At 33.1% G+C, this 23257-nt stretch overlaps 2 protein-coding genes across 2 annotated transcripts; one reads left to right on the top strand and one right to left on the bottom strand.

Moving 5' to 3' along the window:
* Positions 1–1569: 1569 nt before the first annotated feature.
* On the bottom strand, positions 1570–17498 carry bark (C-type lectin domain-containing protein bark beetle). Its single transcript, XM_017910357.1, has 27 exons — positions 17084–17498; positions 12353–12522; positions 12085–12278; positions 11843–12017; positions 11580–11749; positions 11247–11485; positions 10920–11169; positions 10286–10671; positions 9430–10082; positions 8897–9353; positions 8433–8823; positions 7935–8362; positions 7606–7851; positions 6602–7542; positions 6065–6528; positions 5751–5947; positions 5268–5666; positions 4904–5181; positions 4574–4827; positions 4285–4496; positions 4085–4209; positions 3785–4015; positions 3590–3715; positions 3253–3511; positions 2964–3165; positions 2653–2900; positions 1570–2558 (listed from the first exon to the last, which is right to left on the bottom strand). The coding sequence occupies exons 1-27, from the start codon at positions 17396–17398 to the stop codon at positions 1767–1769; spliced, it is 8802 nt and encodes a 2933-aa protein (XP_017765846.1). The 5' UTR covers positions 17399–17498; the 3' UTR covers positions 1570–1766.
* Positions 17499–19472: 1974 nt separating this feature from the next.
* On the top strand, positions 19473–22521 carry Zw10 (Zeste-white 10 kinetochore protein). The gene is given in 10 exon segments (XM_017910366.1): positions 19473–19509; positions 19677–19879; positions 19948–20752; positions 20826–20974; positions 21048–21148; positions 21216–21391; positions 21479–21685; positions 21774–21921; positions 21923–22022; positions 22224–22521. Coding segments are annotated over 10 exon segments (2142 nt in total). The 3' UTR covers positions 22440–22521.
* The last annotated feature ends 736 nt before the right edge of the window (positions 22522–23257 follow it).

The raw sequence follows: 23257 nt of genomic DNA, 5'->3' as shown, positions 1-23257 counted from the left end.
AGGCGAGCTTCTGCTGTCAATTGATCGTTTCTGCGGTCTAAGAAAACGGCTACGACGAATAGTAATCTGATCCCGATATTTAATAATGTTATTAACGATATTAATATTAATATATTCAATATTGTTTTAAAATAGTCTTCCATAATTTATTCGTCAACCCCTTCATTATATCGTGTAATATATTGTATACACATTTTGAAATATCTATTTAATTATAACATATAAAAAAAAGTAAAATTGCTTCCATTTTCTTCAGTTCAATTTGACCTATGATAAAGTAACAAAATATATTCATTTTAACTGACTGTAATTTGTTTATTAATTTTGTCATAATTAATTTTTAATATACAAATATTAAGTTACGTATACTTCAAAATTTTAACGAATACATAATTATGTCCTGAAAAATATTTTGTATAAAAATCAACGTCTATTCTTGTTCTCTTAGATATTTTTCGGTCTTCCCTGTTTGGAAGAATATATTAACATAGTACATTTTTGTTTGTCGAGTTATTATTCACTAATAAATTTTACGTAAATCTCTATGATTCTCTTATATTAACAATATAAAAAGTATGAACAAAATGTCTTAAGTTGATTTGCTGAAAGACATCCTTTGATGCCTATATTTATACATATATATAAATATGTATATATTGCATGCCTAGTAAGGCACTGTCGTTATAACAAACTTACACATACGCACGGATAATCTGTTGCGATAATACACTTAATAGTGTACAATTTTTATGTAGGCGCTTGGTGAGATCACCTATTATAAAGAAAACTATTTCTATTAAATTTCTTGCATGCTGAATCAAATGTTGTGTATGTGCATATATATACATTTATATGCATGTGTTATATATACCTACATACACACGCGCGCACATACACACAGGGACACACGGACGCGTACGCACATACACATATATGGATGTACTATTCTTTAATAATATATAATTTGCTTACGTGATGAGAACCATGAATACACTAACGAGACTAAAATGTAATTTATACTCAAATGAGTTATCTATCACAACGTGGACACGCGAGTTCATCTCACTGTGCTAGTATAATAATGTATATTTCTTAGCATGTTTGGCAGTGAAGTACCATATATTTGTGACATGTTTTTATGTTTGTTATTTTTACGTCACATTTTCGATCTGTTGTATTTTAATTATTTGATAACTTAAAAATCTCTAACAGAAAAATTATGCTAATTGTTCTTTATGTACGTTTCTTGGACGTGTAAATGACTTTTCACATTATCCTAATAGCGAACTGTTATTCGCATCGTTGTATCAAACGCTCACTGTACACAATACATTATAAAAAATTTATCTACTATATTTGATATATTAGTAAATATACTACGTACTATATAATTAGGTACAACTTGGAATTGTGCGCAAGTGCATTTTATATAAAACGTAAAAAAAGTTCTTTTAATGAACTGAAGTAATTCAAACTTCGTTAAATCCTACTGTACTAAGAGCCAACCGAATACTGAGATCTCAACTTTAAACAACTACAAGAAGATGTTAGACATATTGCGTAAAAAAATAACGATAATTCATTGTTCTTCTTGAGTTTCAGCAGCTTATGTGTTAAATTCGGTGGGCTGAATAACGATTATCGAAATTTTTTCCACCTAAAAGTCATTGCTTCATAAATTGCATAATAAAAATTAGTTCACCACTAATCACTTCTGGAAATTACTTTTTACATGTACAAAAGTTATTCTACTCCTTTTTAACAATTTACATTGCGGTTTCCAAAGGTTGACTTTTGCTTCGTGCTCCAGACGAAAGTTGCGTTAATTCTGTAGGCTCATTTGCCAAAAATACATCTAAATTAGTCTCTAATAAAGTCTCGCTTTTTGAACGTAAAGGTTTCTCTTCTCCAGTATCCAAGTTAGTTTCTAATAATGCCTCACTCCTAGGTCTGTCTTCGTGATAATGATAAGGGTGAGGCGGTATTGGAGGATTAAAATTCGGAGCATACTCTGGAACAGGTTCTGATACCTGACTTGGTGTCAATATCGTATTATCATAATTACGTTTCGAGTCATAATCCATTGGACTGTAAGATGCTGATACTTCAATGTCACGTTTTAATTCGCTAATTGAATCAGTTAAGGCAAGACTGGAATTCAGTGGAAGTGTAGAGGTATTATTAAGATAAGAACTCTCATTAGTGGCATCAACAGCTGGAGTTTCATCAGTGGTTGTTTCTGTAGTGGATTCTATGGGCCAATCGTTGGTGCTTCTCGAGGTAAACGTAGAATGATTTCTAAAACCTTCATTACGATAAGTTAAATCAAATACTGGATTATCCCCACTTTGCGGAGCACCATATTTCTGGGCAGTGCTCTTGAAGTCGCTGGTACTCGGAGAATATCTTGGATTATGTGCTTCGTAGACATCATAACTTTGATTATCTTCCATAGACGAATTTAATTGAGATTTGTCCATTGAATCTATACTTCCACCATTTAACATTCTCCTGTAATCTAGGGACTTTGAATTTAAAGTATCTGTAGAGTGTTTTGTCTGAAAATAATATTTCCGCAATGATAATGATACAATGATTGAAATAGAAAAATTATCTGAAATATACTATTAATATTGTTAAAAAAAAATGTACCGCAATAGGTTTGCGTCGGTATGCAAGTTCAGTAAATCCAGAGGTGGAGCCAACTGATCGTAAAGAATGCAAAGATTGTCGGATTGAATTCCGTCTTTCTAATCTTTCGAGATTTCTTCTTTTTGATTTAGACGCCCAAAGTGCAATAGCGGCTGTTAATAATGCAAGAGCTACACCGGCTGACACTAACACAGCCACTGCAACTATATCCTTCCTCCAAGATAATGGATCAATATCTACTCTAGGATCTAGAATAAAAAATATATCCTTTATCATCTTCTAAGAATCACAATAACTATCACAAAACATACCGATTTCACAAATAAAGGGACTTGGCTGAGCACAGTAGTCAACTTCAATAGTTTGATACGTGAAAGTTGTGCATTGATCCACGCGATCTAACTGTTGCACCCAAGCACGATCAGAATAATCGTATCGTATCTGTTGTTTCCGTAAAAATTGCCAAAGCTCCAAATAGTTGCCCATGATAAATGGCATAGACGCGTTTACAGACTAAGAATATAGAGACAAATTTTATGAAATAAGTTTATAAATAAAATAACTATATATATATTAAGAAGTAAATAATCAATCATTTACTCTGCAAAAATCTCGAGCACTATAAAAATCCATAGGAGCACCAATGTATATATAGCATGTGTCGCCCACCAGATCCCACGCTGGTGGACATTTACCATTTAAGACAGACTTGTTACTCATGTGGAAAGGTTGATAATCAACTTGTAGCAATTCTGGAGAATCTCCTCTATCTCTAATCCTACCAGCAACAGCTAACGTTTCGTTATATCCCCACCAATTGTGTCGTGCATCTATGTGAGATCTCCACATTTCTATTTGCCTGTACAATTAAAAATTAAATTATGTTATTAATATTTAATGTAATAGATTATGTTAATAAGTATAAAGTTACACATACTGTGATCTATTTGTTGTAAGCATTTCATAATCATTATCTGGATTGAAGAAAACGTTATCCACATATTGTTGACCAGGAGTACCAGCAACTACTGTGCTGCGACCATTACGATCTACTGCATAATTTCTGAAATAATTTTTCGTAAAATTTATAAATGAAATTTTTTATATTAAATGCCAGTAAAAAAATATATACTTATAGAAGCCATTATGAGATGTGCTTTGATAGATAGGTAAACGAACTCCTTCGAATCCGGAGATTTCCAAAAGATGCGCACCAAGATTGCCATGCAAATAATTTAGAGTCATATTACTGACTACTTGTTTTAAAACAATATTATTGTCATAAGGAGCATTGTTTTTTGTAAAATAATTTCTGAATATAGTAACTTCTTGATAAGGACTGCTTTGTCGCCCTTCCACATATCTGTAACGAAGTTGAATAACATTGGAGTCACTCTAATTTAAAAAATTATAGATATGCTTTTGTACGTACAAAGCAGGTTTATTAAAATTTTCTGCAAAAACGTTATTGTGGATCCATCCTTCCAAAGACGTTGCTGAACCTCTGGAATCAGCTCGAATCGAAAGACCACCTTGATTTTTTCGAACAGCGTTATTCTAAAATGTTCAACACATAAATAAAAGAAATTACAAGTAATTAAAGAATATTTTAATAAATATAAAAATGCTTACTCTAAAATATAAAGACTGAGTATTTTGAATATCTAACCATACAGCGGACTTGCAGGTTGAAAAATTACCATAAAGTTTCTCGCAATTATTTATGAATTGATTACGTTCAAGAGTCATTATAGCATTGACTTCGCCAGCACTAGCATATTTAATTGCGCCTTCACGGCAGTTAGATATCACAGAATAAGAAATATTATGTTGCACATCACGATCTATGCAAACAAAGAAAATATAATACGTAATATAACATCAATATTTAGTATCCCAGTTATGTATTCATATTCCTTACTGAATCCAATGGCAGAAATTGGTAGAGTAACTACTTCTGCAATAAATCCATGTACATTGCTTGCACCATTAGCAAATAGGCTTACACTAAGACTTGGTCCTTGAGTTTTAAATAATTTTTTCTCATCGAGACTATTAGCTTCTAAGTGACCTATGCTTTTGGCAGTGATGTTGTAAATGTCTCCATCATATAAAGTAATGCTATCAGTTCGACCAAATTTTCCAGTAGAGTTAAATAAATTAAATTGCAAAAGCCTACAAAATTGTAAATTATAATTATGTAATCAAAAATGAAAAGGACGATTGATAACATACTGGCAAAAATGCAAACCTAAATCCGAAAGGTTTTGCTCTATAAACACTGCGAAAAATCTTAACACAATTCACGGGATGATTGTCATATTTATAATAAACTATAACTCGCTCTTCCAATGTAATTTCTTTAGTAGTATCACAAATATCGATCATGCTGAATAAATGATAAGGAATACTAAGATCTTTAATTGGAGTAAATGAACTTTCATCTGCCTCCCGACCTTCTCCAGTTATTGAAAGTACGTTCACGCCATTTCCAAGTATGTTATCGATTGTGTTAAATAGTAATTCGACCTATGGATTAACAAACAAACCAGTAAGTGAATTAACAAATAACAAATCTGATTAGTTATAAAAGAATGTCATAATTTGATACGAACCGTATGAGTTGGTGATATCACGTTAATACCGTGATAAGCACTGCGAGTTATGTTAACATGTGTTATCGTTGGGGATTTCATAATTGTTTGTAAAGCAGCTGATTTTTCAAAGTGCAAAATACCAGCACCAATTATATTGATATATTTTAATATAGATTCAACACGTCTTAGTGTTTCGTGAGTCACAACATCGTGAATACGATGTTCATACAAATGATGTTCAAATTCACTATTTGCAATTCTTATTCCACCCCAATAATCATGAGCATCATCTAAATTCCGTTTTCCACAACTTATAAAAACGAATTGACTGTCCCATGGGCATTCATGTCGATGGCCGTATAACTGGCCATTTAGTCTAATTTGGCAGTCTTCCAATTTTTCCTCTTTTCCACTGCACTGAAATGTAGTGGAAATTTAAATATTTGGTGCATTTGAACTAATACAATGGATGAGTTTAAAGTATTTAAAATTTATACGTACCTGCAGTGGTTCAGGCCATGACCAAACGCGTATTAAAGAACCAGGATGAAGCTCGTATCTTCTATCATAGGATACGTAGACATTAAGTGAATCGTGACCCAATTGTCGACAGGCTACTTGTGCATTTCTTTCAGTAAACCTAGTATCACATAAAGGGATCCACTGTAAAGTTGTTTTATTGAAGAATTCCAAAAATCCTGCAAGAATATAAATAAATATCTGTGATAAAATCTAAATATCTAAAATAAATGTCCTAATAGTATTTTTTTAATAGTAATTTGTTGTATCACTACATGTGTTAATTAAGGCCTTGCCTTCATTATATAAAGAGGAACATCGTCCATCTTTACAAAGACGTATAGTTTCCTCCGATACAGAAACAATATTTCCACTTCTTCTTAATTTCTCATTTGTAGATTCGTTAACATTTTTACGTTCCATTGGTTTCATTATAATTTCATGATCGGGCGCACCTACAGCTTTCAGTGTGCCAAGAACAAGAATTCCAACATTGGGAGCAAATTCCATAACAACATCCGGATAAATATGTAATGTGGCTTCAGGCATAATTGTGATGTCCGATCTTACAAAGTAGGGTTTGTCTCTAGCATAGATGGATAGATTTTCTATTATACGTCCACCTAAATTATCTAGATCTATCTCTTTTCCAATCTGCCAGGATGCAGATACTGAAGAATCAAAAGTATCACTGGTTAAGAAAGGTCGGTAATTTGCAACTGCATGATTATTCCAGTCATCAAAATCAAAAATACTTTGCCTATAAATACATAATAATATATAACATTTAGAATAAATATATTTATTATGTAAATATTTCATAAATTAGTTACCGTATTTCAGTATCATTGGTAGTTCCCCACCAATTTTCTGTAACATCGACTTCATTATTGATTTTAGCTGTCCTAATGCCAGCCAATAATTCATAATCCAAGGAATTATCACCGAATAAATTTCTGTTTATCTGAACTTTTTGTATACCATGAAAACCAACAACATAGCTAGGACTATCGTCAATACGACGGGGTCCCATAGCAGCTAGATCATAACTATTTCGCTTGACCTCATTATTATAGAAACGAGCGTCGACATTTCCCAAAATTTCAGACTGACTATCTGCCTTGAATTCTACCATGTATATCCCAGTATTACTCTCTATATAATTATTATTAATTTGCATTTTCTTTTCCATTCCTCGAATGGAAATCAAACCGGTTTTACATTGATTTCCCTCAAATCGATTATGAGAAATATTCAAAGTAGTGTAGTGTCCATCAATTATGAAGCCAAATTGCTCGTTGTTTCGCCATGTATTATTTCCAAAGTATAAAGTATGCGTGAAATTCTCATTATATTGCCATACATCAGGCAAAAGTACTTCAAAACCTCCTCTTTTATTTCTTTCAATTGTACTATCTTGCATTATCCAATGAAAAAGATTATTCGAATGTCTTGCATCACGACTGAATTGATATATTCCTTTACCATTGTCCGTAATTAAACTGTCATTAATATGAATTGCAATCTCAGACATATTAGTTTGAAAAATGTTCCAATGAGGAGAATGTATGTAAATAGCTTCTTCTTGATTATGAGAAACTTCACAAGCAACCAGTTGTATAGTTTCATTTGCTTTTCGAAGAAAATGGTCACCAATTTCGTCCAGATACCGATTATAAAAAGACGCAAGTATACCTTTCTTATTATTCTTGATTTTAGTTTTAGTTACCTCCAATGTTGGAATAGGGCCTTTTGAAATTTTCCTTCGTGTATCCTTTAAATAAAATATTATATAGCTTTTAAATATCATAAATGTTTGTTATTTTAATCCCCATACCTGTATTGGAGCTTGCAGAGCTGTGATAACAATAACAGCGCCTCCAAGTGCGTTTGAGCCACTGTCATATTCTAAAATTACAGCAAAAGAAGTTGATGTTACAGGAAATATTGCTAAATCACGTTTCAAGTGCCAAATTTCCTGACTAGGATAAACATATTGCGAGTCATGTAAGATAATCTGCTCTGTACTACGATTTTCAATAGGATTTAGAAGTTGAATACCGATAACGTAGCCCGGTGTACACTGTAAAATTAAAAAAAGTAACATTATCTTTTAGAAGAAAAATTTTTAACGAAAAGAACAGCTATCTCTATTAATGTACTTACTTTAATAAGAATACGTTTTCGAATAGGATCACCGGTAACTTTAATCGTTATCATATACTTAGTTTCTTCATTTGCTAATTCAACGTCTTGCATATAATCTGGTATAACTACTGGATTATATGAGGAATCAATTAAATCTGGTACACGCAAAAACCATCCTGCAAATTCTCTTTGTTGAACTGCAGAAAGAGCAGGATTGTGCCTTATCCCTGCAACTTTATTATTTTCAATTCGAGAATTAATAATTTTCATTCCTAATTGTTTGAAACTGATTCCACTGCCTCCATTTTGTGAGAAATCACTATTTCTGACTGTATTAACAGCATTTACAGAGTATATGTCTGAGTATAAGATTCCTAAACCATCTTGTAAATTATCAATTATTCTAACACTGTCCAGTGAGTGTCTTGAAAAATCAATTTGAAGAGCTATAAAAATTTAAGCAATTTTTATATTTTATATATAGATCTTCTTAATGTTTATGATATAAAATATTACCTGGTTTAAAAGAATTTGTGGTGTAATCAAGTAAACCTGCTTTTTCTATCGTTACAAACTGTAGATCGCTTCTTAAAGCCAACGGCCCTAGTCGAAGACCTGCCCACGCAGCTTCTGAACATCTAACGCCCACGTCGTTCTCGTGAGTGCAAGAATTCTCAAAATTCTGCTCTGTTTCTGCTTTACACTTCGATATATCGTTATCATATTCAGTGCACCTAACGTTACTTAAAACAATATCTTCATTGATACCAGCGTTTGGAATTTGCGATCGTTCCATAAGCCAATTATCAGGGTCTAAAGTGAAACCTAATTGATGACAGACAAGGGCTGCATCCTGAATTGTCCAACCGTAATTACAAACTGTTCCCCATTTTTCACCTACTTTTACCTGTTGAATAGACGTTAAAAATTCGTATATTTTATTTTTTAATGTACACAAATTTTAAATAAGTTATTTTTACCTGTAGTCTTCCTTCAAGATTAGTTTTTCCTCCAAGGAGCCTTACAGGCATAAGGTCCATTTCATTTATTTCACTGAGCCCTTCATTCATAAGAGTTTCGTTACCTGAATCCATGAGAAGTTCTTCTTTCAAAGTAAATAAAATATCACTTGGTCTTTTTCCACGAGCATCTAATGTTCCAGCGACCATCATTCCTACGGCTGGTGGAAAACGTAAACTAACTCCAGGATGGAGAATCAATTTTCCACCCGGACGTATATTAATATCTCTCTCGACCATGTATTCTCCAGCATTTAATGATTCCTGGCCATCGACTTCACCGCCAACTAAATTTGTACCAGTTGTAACGAATGGTGGTACAAATGTTGGATTTGAAATGATCGTGTTGGCTCCTGGATTGCTACTGTGCAACAAATACGGCAAATACTGAATTTTGGCTAGATTGTATCTGTCTTTCCTGAAATAAAATAATATATTAAAAACATTGTTTATTATAAAATTTATAAAATAATTATACAATTAAATAATACAACCTATGAAACAATCTCTCAAATATATTATTTTCTTCAGTAAATCCAAGCCAATTGTAAGTACAATTAATAATTTTACTCTGATCCTCCAAGTGGGAGCCAATTTCGTATCGTGATTCAGGATTATGTAAAATATTACGAAAAACTTCAACATTGCTTGATGAAACAACAACTATAGCCGCGACTCTAGAACGCGGAATTAATCTGGATCTCATAGCAGTGCTACGATCAAACATTTCTCGAACACGATTATCACGTAAGAAATTTCTGGTGAATAATAATGTCTGAACGTCACTATACGGTGAAAGACCAATACTGACTACAAAGGTTCCACGATTATTATAAAATTCGTTATGTCTAATAATAATATCCACAGGCAAAATATTAAATTCTTCATAGAGAGGATTCCTGATTAATATACAGCCATTAGATTGTTCTCTAAAATGATTGTATTCTATTGTTGCTTTTAAATTAAGAGCAGGACTCAATTTGATCGCCAACTTTGTATTTTGTACGAAAGAATTGTGACCAATTTGGAGTCTTAACAATCCTGTATCCTGTTTCCAACTAGACTCCACTTGCACCGCAGTCTCGGCGCTATTATTCAACCAATTACCCGTCACATTCACATACGAAGTGCCAGTTGCATTGCCAATCTGCAGATAATGTAAACATCAACAAGTTAACATATCTAGATTTATAACGATACAGATTAATTTAGCTTTACTTATATCTAATTTGACAAAAAACAAGTGCAAATGTATGTTAGAGTGTTAGGTAAAAAAAATTTAATAAAGTATAGTTAGTTTTAAAGCAAACGATTTCTACTAATTTATTTATTCGTATAATGTGCACTTACTAGGATGCCAATATCTTTGTTCCGAAATATTTGTGAGTATTCAACTACAGTAGTCTGATTAAAATAAACATATTCGATAGTTGTGCTGTCATTCAACCATACTGCAAAACCATAACCCTGATTAGAGGAAATACTTGTCCGAGACACATTACGATTTCCTCCCGTATGAGTGATGTTCACGCCGTCCCCTGAATTAAAAGATATACGACTACTCGTAATATTCACATCCGCAGCTCCACCCAATACATGCACACCAGCTAAGTGTTTATTGCTGGATACGGAAGTTTCATGAACGTGTAGAGCTGACCGTAGTTTCTCTACTGCAATTCCTCTCCCATTGTTACTCGCTATGACGCTTCCAGTCACATTCAGATCGTAAGCTTTCTCTAGAGTAAAAAACAAATAGTATTCTTAATACAGTTACCAGATATAAATAAGTAGATCAATTTCTTTAACTTAGAAAAGAGAATCGAAGTATTACAAATACTGCTATTACTATTTCAAAACAATTGTTAATGATTTATAGAAATAGAAATATTTATAATTAAATACCCTTATATTAATTTTAAATTATACTTCATAGCATTAAATTTTAAGAAGTTCAGTAAAATCCTCAACTTCATTAAGGACTTACTATAGCTCGAAGACAGTCGCACAAAAACGATTGTGTTCGTGCGTGGTTCAGCGATAAATTTTACATACAAATTCTGTCGACTCGTCGTAACACTTTGTGGTAACGAGTCATTTTTGACTTTTACTCTAGCTAACATCTTTTCCGTTTCGCCTATTCCATCAAACACTTCTATCGTTGCACTGTTATTTATGTCAGTCTTCATTTGCAAAAAATGAATAGTTAACACATGCCCTTGTCTCGTAAAAATATGCTAAAATGATATATTGGACATTACATTCTATTTCAGTTGAGATGATTACTTATGAAATAACTTATAATCTCATTTACTTGTGGACATCGTTTCGTATTAGGTGTATATTTACTCTGTTCCATAGATATTATAACAGGAAAGGTTTGACTGGCCGTAGTTGGAAACGTGCATAAATCAAACACCTCTGTACGATCCAATTTATCATCAGGTCGTTCATCAAAATGAACATATTTAATTCCATCAGCCCCGTTATCTAATACATTACAATCATTAATATGTGTCATTCCAGATGAACTGTTTACGTAAATCCCATATCCTGTAATTTAACAATGGAATAATATTGAAGTACTACCTGTACAAAAAAAAATTTTACTCGATTATTCGATCAATGATACTAGAATGAAACTTACCCCTATTGTTTTGAATGGTACTATTGTTGATTATAATAGGAGCGTCTGGTGTGGTAACATTAATACCTGTAAAGGCTGCATGCAGAACAGAAATCGATTCCATTTGCGGTGGAACACCCTCGATATCGATCGCAGAGGTAACATTATATTCCCGACCTGTTCCTGCATGTCTTTTAAAAGAAAACAAAATTACCAAAAACTTTCCATTAGCTTCTATTCTTGAAACACAACACCGGTTTTAAATATTTAATAGAAATGCTTACTCTATTATAACGTTTTGTAAAATTGACTTTGATCTTCGTATGTAAAGTGTATTTTCTTGAATCAGTGGTCGACTATACAATGCATCTTCGAAACGAATGCCTCGCCAATGTTTAATTGCTTTTGTGGCACCATCGTGACGGGGTAAACACGATATTCCAAGATCAGGATGATAATCTAAAATCGTACTGTATCCTTTATCTTTTACAGGCATATACATCTATAAGTTTAATTAAAACTTTACCACAGACGCCACCACCAAGTTGCCTTTCAGACCATTTCTCGCAGCTTGTTAAAGAGGATTCCGTGCCTCTACAACCCGGTTGCTCGTAAAGCAATCGTGGTTTTGCAGGCCATTGTCGATCCATCCACGACCACCATCTTCCACCCTGGAAACCGAGCTGCCTGCATGCTGTTTCCAGATCGGCCCGAGTCCAACTATACATTAACATATCAAAGTGTTAAAATTATTTAAAAAAAAGAGCTTTGTTTTTTAAAAAATGAGAACTTACTTTCGCGAATTCGTGCAAACAGCTCTCCAATCGTTACTATGGAAAAGTTCCAATCTACCTTCAAGTGGAGTTGGTCCATCGACCAGACGTATCAGAAGCGGTGATTCGACAGGATGAATCTGATTATTCGTTTCTGCCGCAGTTAATATAATTGGCGCTTGTGGCTGCCCCTTAAATAAAAAATTAACAATAATATATACATCTGACATTTGGAACTTCTTATACGGTATTGGTGCTCAAGATTGCTCCTCAAAAGTTCAGTATTTAATTTTCGGAATTTAATATTCGGTTGTTAACGTTTGCCATTTGGTACTTAGAAAACGACACTCTAATGTTCGAATATTCTATATATTCTATATATTCGTTCAATTCTAAACACTCGACATTCGGTATTAAATATCAAATTCCCAAACCACAAGCAATCCTTTTTATTTTCGAACTATCTTTATAGCCTTCGTGGTCTATAAATAAAGGTTCATTCTTTCAAGAATTAATCACGAAGGTGAAGGGAAGATCTCGTCAGAGCACGAGCATAAGAGGATTAGTGAGGTCGGGGGTTAACAGTTCAGGCCAAGAACCGCTGTTTGATCCGTGACCTAAGACGCACCACACGGTGGAGGCGGAGCAGTGTAGAGCTGATTCACTCGTTCATGTTTTTTACACTGTGAGCGGCTCTTCGTGTCCCGTTCTTTAATCGAGTCATTAGTTGCCTTCTTCTCGGCCACTTTCGCCAACTGCCCTCGCGGAAACGCGACAATTAGAAATCCCCTATTTAAATGGATTACTTCCACTCATTTTCTTTCAACCCCAATGGGGTTCTCCCTATCGGTATCACCGGTGAATAGCTCCACCTTCAAGCCTTTAAATGCCTATCAGATGTTGGTCACGCGAGCGTTAAAAATAGTAAGCAATTTCTCGGGATGTAAAACTTCTGAAAATATAAAACTATCGACGTTGTTAAATAATATTGTAGTATATAAATAACATTTTTAAAAGTGAAAAAGCTAATAAATCTCTTGCTAATATAGTAAAAAAGCTATTATTATTGAAATCGGCAATGATCGGAACTTTTCAGCCACGTTGTCGTAAGGTTCGCCAGACAGCAGCTAATTATATAAAGGCTGAGCAGTGAAAATGTAGCTCATTTGTCAATTCGATTTCAGCTCGGACTGATGGAAATTTTAATCGAAATTTTGACTCTAAAATATGCGAAAGAGGTGAACGGTGATCATCAACGAATATCAGGTATTAAATGATAAGTATTCTCTTCTCCGCTAATTATTTTTTCAATTATCATTTCACGATTGCTCAAGAGAACCGACTCCCTGCATAACATACTCTCGTGCACTTGATAGCTCCTTGCTCTCTTGAGCCACTCTCGATTCGATTTCCAAACCTTCTTCAATCGCTGTCTACCTGAGACATGCCACAAGTTCGTTGGTATTTACGTCATCAGCCTTAGCGGTGGTGTCAAGGCAAAGTTCCGTAGCCCTAGTCTACCTGGGTACCTGTCCATACTCGGCCAGGATATAGGCCCTGTAGTACAGATGACCATAACGTATCATACCGTTTGCCATCAGACCTCATCAGACCTCAATTAACTTCTTCTACCAGATAAAGCACAGTGCGTTCGACTACTAGACCTCGCTAGGGACCTTCGATTTGTCCATGGGAGTATCATTGGTTCAATATTTCACCCTCGTTCTTGTATAAGATGTGTCGTGGTTGCCGGTGACTCGACTTCAGCGAATACTGATCAGCGAAGAGTGCTGAAACATGGAATTATCTTGTGCACGGGAGTGCGTCGTGTCGACTGTTGATCTCTTGAACAATCGCGAACTCGTTCGGCCTGTGACTTTAACTTTTGTTCCATTGTTCGTATTTCCTTAGTTCTATTCGTTTTCGAGTAAATTTAACCGTCCTAGAAAATAATTTAAAATTAGAAAAGCAATTTTACAATAGTAGAACAGTGGAGAATAGTATACCAAATCGAATCCTCTATTGTAAGGCACAACATTTTGAGCAAGGTGTATGCAACTTCGTGTTCTTATTCTCGATTTAAGTTAGATAAGTATATCCTTAATACAGAATGCACCAATAGGACGACCAATATAAAACCCTTAAGGCCAAGGTCCCGATACTAACAGCAATTATCTCTGGTGAGATTTGGTAATTGGTAATTACTCCAAGCTAAGAGCTGCGCACGTAACGATTGTATTGGAATGCAAATTAAAGGAGATTGAACTAGTTATAAGTGTGCTGTGCGTTTTCACATCGTGGGACATCATCATCGATGATGGTTATTTCTTTATTTAACCGTTATTTCTTTATAACAATTATAAAGAACAAAAATCTGTGAAGATACCGAGTCTATAATTTTTCAACAATTTACGGTTTTGCAAAGTCAAGTGGAAAATTAATTTAACAATTGATATAGAACCGATATGAGAATATATGAATGCAATACATAAGTGCTAACTAGGACCGTGACCGTAACCGTAACCGATACCGAACTGAAATAAAACCGATATTTCCAAAGTTACTGGAATCGTAAACGAAACTGATTTCTCAATTTCCACCATGTCTCATAGACATGACATAGATAAACAAATGGGATATATGATCAAACAAAAATGGAAATAAATAGAATTTCGAAGAAATCAGAATACAAAGAAATAAATAACAAATTAAAGGTGTAATTCGTAGAACTAATTTACACGGTTTTAAACCAAACCCGAACCTAACCCAAATCATCCTCAAGTCCTACCTGTGCTCTTATCTTCCTTGAAAAGGAAAGGAAAAAGAAAAGAAAAAACCGAAATTGTAAAGAAGATAAGATACAATGAGATTAAAAAGAAATCTGTTTCGTTAGAAAGGTATATTTACTTCACGATTACCGGGATATTAATAATATCCATTCTAGACAACAGCTCGAATACTTTACGTATATACGCAACGTACGAACAGCACGATCGCCACAGCTACAGCACAACAGCTACGTGATGCGAATAAAGTAACAATCAGCTCAGCTTGCGTGTTTCTGGAATTTCCGGTCATTCAGCGCCCTTTGATAGAGACTCCATCGCTCGAATCCTCTTTTTTCGTACTTTCCTCTCGCGGCCGATTCCTTGCCGTGTTCCTTTCCACGATCCTATCGATTCCGCAACTTCGGCTTTACTTTCAATTCTGTTCCGTGGAACGAGAAACAGTTACGAAGTTAATTATTTCTTGTTATTTGTAAATCGTGAAACCTTCCACCGGCAACCGTTGCTCTTCCGGAAGGGAGTCGAAAGAAGCGCGTTCGGACGAAGCGGGACTAACTAGCGCGTAACGAGAGGCAAACCGATCCTCAGGGTACATTCGAGAGCCAGGCGGATTCTAATTGTACCGGAAAGACAGATTTAAAGCGTATACAACGTATATAGAGTTACCTCGGGAACGCATTTCTAGAGGATAAAATTTCACTGCGCACAGGGGAGGGATAATACGCTCTTTAAAGGAAAAATTGGAATACCCTCGTTAAAGATACTTTTGATTAATTATTAGAAACTCCTTCTATAATATAGTGTTGCATTCGTGATGAAATGTCATAATGTAAAGATGATGAAGATCAACCATATCTGTAATGAAGTTTAATATTAATTTATAATTAATAATAATGGTGAGTTTAGGCTTCTAAAGCCTGTTTTATATCAAAATATAATATAAAATAATACGTACAGTATATATATTTTTATTCCCATGCGAAATTAATTTCACGATTAGCAGAAAATCCATGTTTTTTTTAATGAAGATTAAACAATCATCCTTTAAAGTATTAAAATAACATTCTTTTCAATTACATATACGGAACTTTTGAGTATACATTTTTGGAACATATTTTTATTATAGTGCAGGGGCCCGAGGTAACTGCCTTCACCGCCTATATAAATATCCACCATTGATAACTAAATAAAATTTATTATAAGAACTATATATCAAAATAACACGTAAATAATTCAAATATTTTAACTGTTAAAACAATTCTTAAACAGAACATTAATTAATTGTTGATTTTTAATTATTCAAGACAGATGCAATTAACGTCTTTCTTTAACAGTCAGAACTTCCAATTGTATTTTACTACGGTCCTGAATCGATGAAACTGTAATGTAACAAAAATGTAGATATAGTTTCTTATCGCTTATCAGCGCCATAATAATATCGATTCTATGGAGCGATACATTTATCGTTTGGACAAAAAAGTATAAAATTCGTAAAATATATCATTGAGTAACACGGTATTAATTACATCAATAAGTTTGCAGAAATAAAAACAGACTTCCTTACTTATTGTGAAATCCAACTGGAAACGTAATTGTAAAACTTTCTGGGAATTTGAATTATTACCCCCCGTCACTTCATGTTCCATAGAAACACGTGCCCAATCGTACGTCCAGATGAGTCACGTTCATTCAGTGCAACCATATCCACACATACATATATTCATACACAGCATTTTTATTCCTGATAAATTAATTTTCCTGCAATTTCTGTAATTTGTTAAGTCAAGTTAACCGATAAAGTTTACTTCCATTTTCTATTATTTTCATCGAAAGTTTGTTCTCCTCCGTCGGTAACTTTTATACAAAAAATCACCAAATCGGTAAGTATGAACATTTCCCTACCATCAAACATATTTTTCATACTATTTTGAAGAATAAATATAGTTTCACTTTTCTACAGTATTACCTTTGCAATTATCATACCACGAACCGTGATTCCGACCATGGGACCAAACCGGATCTCTACTCCTGGTTCTATCACGAGCTCGCTCTCGCGTTCCACGAACAAATCTTCCCGCACCAGATAAGGGCTCTTCGATCTTTCCAATAATCGTTGGCCCCGAACAATATGACTACCGTGCAACTCCGTGAGACCACCATTGGAATTATTACTGACGTTGATGAAAGTCGGCTCGGTATAATAAATAGATGATTGGTCGAACCCTTTCTCTGACTGTCCATAAACAGTCAGAAAAGTTATTAACAAACACAGGACGCGCATTTTGTTGTACACACTCTTAACTTTTTATGTCTAATGTAACTTTTGTCAGACGGATTTTATTATATTAACACTTTAATGAAATCAAAGTTTATGTAGAACATTAATCACTAATTTTAGGAACGATAGTACATTCTGATTTTTTATATTTTTGATGTTTCGTTCAGAAGCTCTGTTATATTTCAATGACACTTGTTGCAACATTTTGACAGATCAGCATGCGCCGGCTTTTAGGAAGATTACGATATTTATTTACAGATAAAATAATACATCAAGTTTTTCTAGGTATCACAGTCCTCGATTTAGAAATCTTCGTTATTTATCGCGATACTAGGATGCGTCACACGATGATTCGATCCATAATGCGTGATCGAATCTATACTTTCACCAAACGTGTCATTACACCGATGCGATATTGATTACTATAAATATGTCATTCTCAATATTCATAGAATCGCACAGTATTTGCACATAAATTTCCTATCGGACGAAGAAATTGTAACAATTTGTCAGATCAATCACATTTCATTACACATTGTTCTTTCACTATTTAGGGGTCTCTTATTACAATTCCATTGTACGTTTCGATATTGAAAATTTTATTCGATTAATTTGAAACACAGAGTTCCTTTGACATTCTCAATTGGAACCCATAAATCATGATCGAGATCGATTTTACACGCGATAATACCAAAACCACCACGCAAACGCAAAGACGCACTGTATTTTAAATTCGAGCATTAACCTTTCCTCTCGATGTACTCCTTCACGCGCGAGAGATCGCAGCTCGACTGTGGCGACTCGGTTGCACCGCTGCCGTTACTCTCCCGTTGTAAAACCTTTCGCCAACAACGATCCAAAAGACGCCGTTCATTTTCACGCATCCGTTCAAAACGACAAGAAAATCTGTTCACCGCTAAATTGTTCTGATATATCACTTTACTAACAATACACACTAGGTATTCTCAAACTTTTTTGTATTCGAAGAAACAATCATTCGATGGTATCAAATAATTTTGTATGATCTATAGCATATTCTTAACGGATAAACAAACGTAAGCTATAGAACGTGGTTTCGTTGAAGCGCAATAGCCACCTGGCGTTACGTTGGGCGCGGTTTTACTGATTCTTGACTTATTATATTCCTGTCGTCTTTCTAGTGGTCGCGCCTTACCTCGCGTCGTTCCCCGGGCTTACTACCGTGCCTACCATAAAACACTATAGTATTGTTACTACTACCACTTACTACGTTGAAAGGTAAAGCTTGTCACGTGACACGGTGCGGTATATACGTCACGCAGGTTGTGAAACAGGTGAGTTCCTTCTTGGAAAACCTGTCTTCGTCTCTTGAACGTCACGACTTTAGGATATCTCTGGATTCATTATACCAATTATATTACTTTATTTTATATAAATTTTGAATTGCACGAAGTTACTAATTTGAATGCATTTAAATAATTTATGTAAAAGAAAAAAAAATATAACATATTCATATATTATCTTATTATCTTAGGTATTTAAATACACTGATTTATATCTATAAATAATATTTCTAATATCTACATAATTTTTATAATATTAATAGCTTATTTATATCTTTAAATAGTTCAAAGCTTGACAAGTAAAATATCTCACAAATAGGATATAGTTTTCGGAGCATATAAAACATTTTAAAACAGTATGTAAACTAGAATATTTTGTAGAACATTTTACATTAATATTTATAAAACTAATGACAAAAATCTTTAAAATATAAATAATGTTTTGTTTTTATCATAAATGAGAAGTTTTTACAGTTTACTACTTTCTCGAGCTTTCAAAAGACGAAAGCCGGCGATAATTGTATGGTGGCGCTACTTAACGGTAACAGATGTCGCTTTGACAAACTAACTGCCAGCTGCTACGTTAACCTGTGATACAATATAAATCGTTATAGTGTAGGTTATTCCATTTTTTACCTTTTATTATTGTATAAATATTACTATATAAGCGTAAGATGATTATATCTAATATTACGTTAGTAGTAGAACAATTAATTGATTCTTAATTGTGATAAATATATACAAATCCCGCCAAAATGACATCATTTTTAACTGATGTATTGATTACAGCAGGTATGTATGCAAATTAAAATACTTAAATATAATCAACATTAGTAATTGAAATATGTAATTAACTACGACAAATTTCAAGTAAAAGTGTCTGTTCTTTTGCATTGCTAAAATAAGAAATATATATGTTCTTTAAAAATCTTGAACTTGTTTTTTGTTTGTCCAATTAGGAAAGTTAGAGAAACTTAATTTACATGAAAAAATATCAGAAATACAGAAAGAAATAGTAAAATTAAAATATGATGTCAAAGATTTTATGGATGATAACTACGTTGAGTTTACGTCAAAACTCACAAGAGATCAACATTTGGTATCAAAAGGAGAAAAATTACTTGAGGAGATGAACGCATTGCAAAAAAGAATAGATGATCAAGTATGTTTAATAAGTTTAATCTTAAAAGATATATATATAGTTTCATTATACTATATTATTCATTCTAGGTCAAAATAGAATTATCTGGTTCCACAAAAGAATTAGAAAATCTTTCTCAAGCATTAAAAGAATCAAACATTATGCTACAGATCTCTAATCAACTATTAACTCTACATGAATACATAAATTCTGTAAAAAATTGTCAAGAAGAAAAACGATACGTAGACGCAGCTGAAATATTATGTCGCATACAAGCCATTTTACACAATCCACAGACTGATTTACGCGATCTCGATATTTACACAGCAATCGAGGAAGAATATTTAAATCTTTATACATCTTTTTTATCCGATACTACATCGTTATTGTACGAACGAATTTGTTGGACCGGCATTGGTGACGAGGATGCAAAAGTCATCACGTTGAGCGTAAAAAATGAATTTGATGACATGGAGGATTTAATTCAGGGTTTGCACCGAATCGATAACCTTTCAAGTAATTTACATACATTCTCAACAACACTTATGGATTACATGATTAGTCCAATTATTAATGACGATTGTTCCGTATATGTAATCGATGAGAAAATTTTCTCTGTTGAAATATTGAACAAAAATAAATCGCCCAGTTATAAAAGCGTGCTCTACAATTTGGAACTGTTATTTAAATTTCTTCATCAGCATTTTAAATTTACAATATATGAGGACAAAACATTCCTAAAAGAAATACAGCCTCATTTGCTTGAACGATTGACAACATCATTGACGAATGATTGTATTTCACGAATTACACCAACATCAAGCGCTGACTTAAAAAACTTTACACCCATTGTTCAAGCAATCAATGATTTTCAATACTTCTTAGTCAAAATCGGTAGGAAATCTGTAAGATTGTTTATTTTTTTGTAGTTAAGTACAATTATAACAATGGATATTTAATGTTTTAGGCTTTATTACAAACGAACAGCTTTTTTTATCGGAATATACGAAGAATATCGATAAGGTATTTATAAAAAAAATTTGCCAGGATTTATTAGCAAAAGCGCGAAGTATTATGAAGAAAGATTTACATGATTGCATTACATATGAACCACAGGCAAGTTCATTTAATACATAACAATGTTAGAAAATGTATGTGATGTAACTTGAATTTCCTCTTAACATTTTAGAAGACATTTGAATTTCAAGCAAATGCAGATGATTACAATGAAATAAAGGCGGATGAAAAATTAAGTTATAATACATTTCAGCTTCCTAAATGTCAGATAAGGTACTACTCAAAAAATTTTGAATTAAGTTAAAAAAGGAACTTATATTGCAAATATAATAATTTTTAGCAAGAGTGCAAAAGAAACGTTAGATCTTGTGAAAAATATCTTGGATGAAGCTTGTAACAGTTCGGATTCTTGCGCGATTCAGTTATTTTACACATGTAGAAATATTTTCGAAATGTATGCAGGATTAGTACCTGAACATCATCAAAAGTTTTTAGAAACTATACCACAACAAGTTGGTGAGAAACTAATAACTTAATGGGCATCGCAAATAAATGAAAATGAAACTTATTTTAATATTATTCCTATGCATTTTTTTTATTTAGCTATGTTTCATAACAACTGTATGTATCTCGCGCATCATCTTCTCACTTTGGGGCACGAATATAGAGACAAATTACCAGAATCCTTACATCATCTTAATTTAACTTTTGCGGATCAAGTATTAATATTAAGAGATGTCGGATCATCGTGTTTTTTAGAGCATATGAAGTATCAGCGGAATATCATTTTCGATATTCTCAAAGAATCTGGTTAATATTAAAAATTTTTTTGTACATCATGGTATATAATACCTACTATTTTTGTATAAGTAATGAATAATTTAAATTCCAAAATAAGGTTTATCAGCATTGAGTCGAACGTCAGAATTACATCCTAGCACTGAGCGTGCAGTAAGACAGTGCATTAGACAGCTGGAATTATTGAAAACTGTTTTGCTAGATGTGTTACCTGTGAATATTTATTGTAGAGCTGTTGGTCAGTTTATATTTCTTTCGTGTATTATATTTCCCAGTATTTGATGATGTTGCAACCGAATTAGTAACATTATTTAATATGATCGTTAAACGTGCACCACAAATATTTCCGGTGAGTTTATGCCGAAAAGATATATGTTTTAATATACTAAAAACTTTTATTATAGATCAATTTATATAAAAAAGTTACATTAAAATTAATTTATTAAAATACTATTTCATTAGGAATTTCGTAAAGTGGAGCTCCTGTAAAATTAAATTGGAATGATATTACGTCATGTCAATAATATCAAGAATAATATTGTGGTTTCAGGATCTTCAGAAAATTCATCAACATGTTAGAAAATGGGACAAATTTTTAGAGCTAATTGAAGTATTGGGTGCATCATTGAAAGAAATTGAAGTTAGATGGAACAACGGTAAAGGACCACTTGCACGAGAATTTACAGCATCCCAAGTTAAACAGTTAATTAGAGCTCTGTTTCAAAATACCGCACGCAGATCAAATTTATTAGCTAGCATAAAATAATACTAAGCTTAAAAATATGTATATAAGAAATAAATGATTTGCATTTATTAATTTTTATAACAAATTATCATTAATGTTAACAGTATAGTTGATATAAAAAGATAATAAAATGAATTCCTTTCAACATAATGTTATTTGAGTATACTGTTAATATTAAAAGAATTCTTATTTAAAACTTTAAGCTTTTGTTTTTTATATTCATTCTGTAATACTTACGTTCCATATATTACCAAAAATTATTAACAGAGCATAGAAATGTATAAAAATCAACACTTAAATTTTGTTCATGTATCTATAAGAACAGGAATTACCATCTACTGGTATATATAAATCTTAAATAATGTAACAACCACTGTTTAAATTTTGTAATTACTGCAAAAAGTCTTCAATTTTTCTTGTATCAGTTCAAATAAGAAATCAGTAAGTATTGAAAATTCTAAAAAAGTAGGCAAGCAGGCAGGCAGGCAGGCAGGGTGGCGGATAGTAGTGAGAGCAAATCATTTAATAGATATCCAATTCCACATCATTTACAGCAATGGCAAACATTATTACCACAATTTCCTTATCTTCCACTTGAGTATCCATAGCAGTAAATACTCCAAAGTTTCCAAATGCAATACTATTTCTGCACATATACTCCAAGGCCATGGTTTAAATTATGTATAATGAATCAATTTTGCAGCTTTTTAAACCTCGATTTTGTATGGCGTATAAAAATTCGTAAGGCAAAGTTGCACAGTCCGATATATACGAGCAGTAGTGTGCATTTGGCTAAAATTGGCATTTTCCTTGCATTTTTCATTTTTTTTTTTTTTTAA

This window comes from Eufriesea mexicana, unplaced genomic scaffold (genome assembly GCF_001483705.2).
Source record: "Eufriesea mexicana isolate 0111107269 unplaced genomic scaffold, ASM148370v2 scaffold100, whole genome shotgun sequence".
Taxonomy (NCBI): domain Eukaryota; kingdom Metazoa; phylum Arthropoda; class Insecta; order Hymenoptera; family Apidae; genus Eufriesea; species Eufriesea mexicana.
Note: the sequence above shows the minus strand (reverse complement) of the source record. Positions and strands in the feature narration are given on the sequence as shown.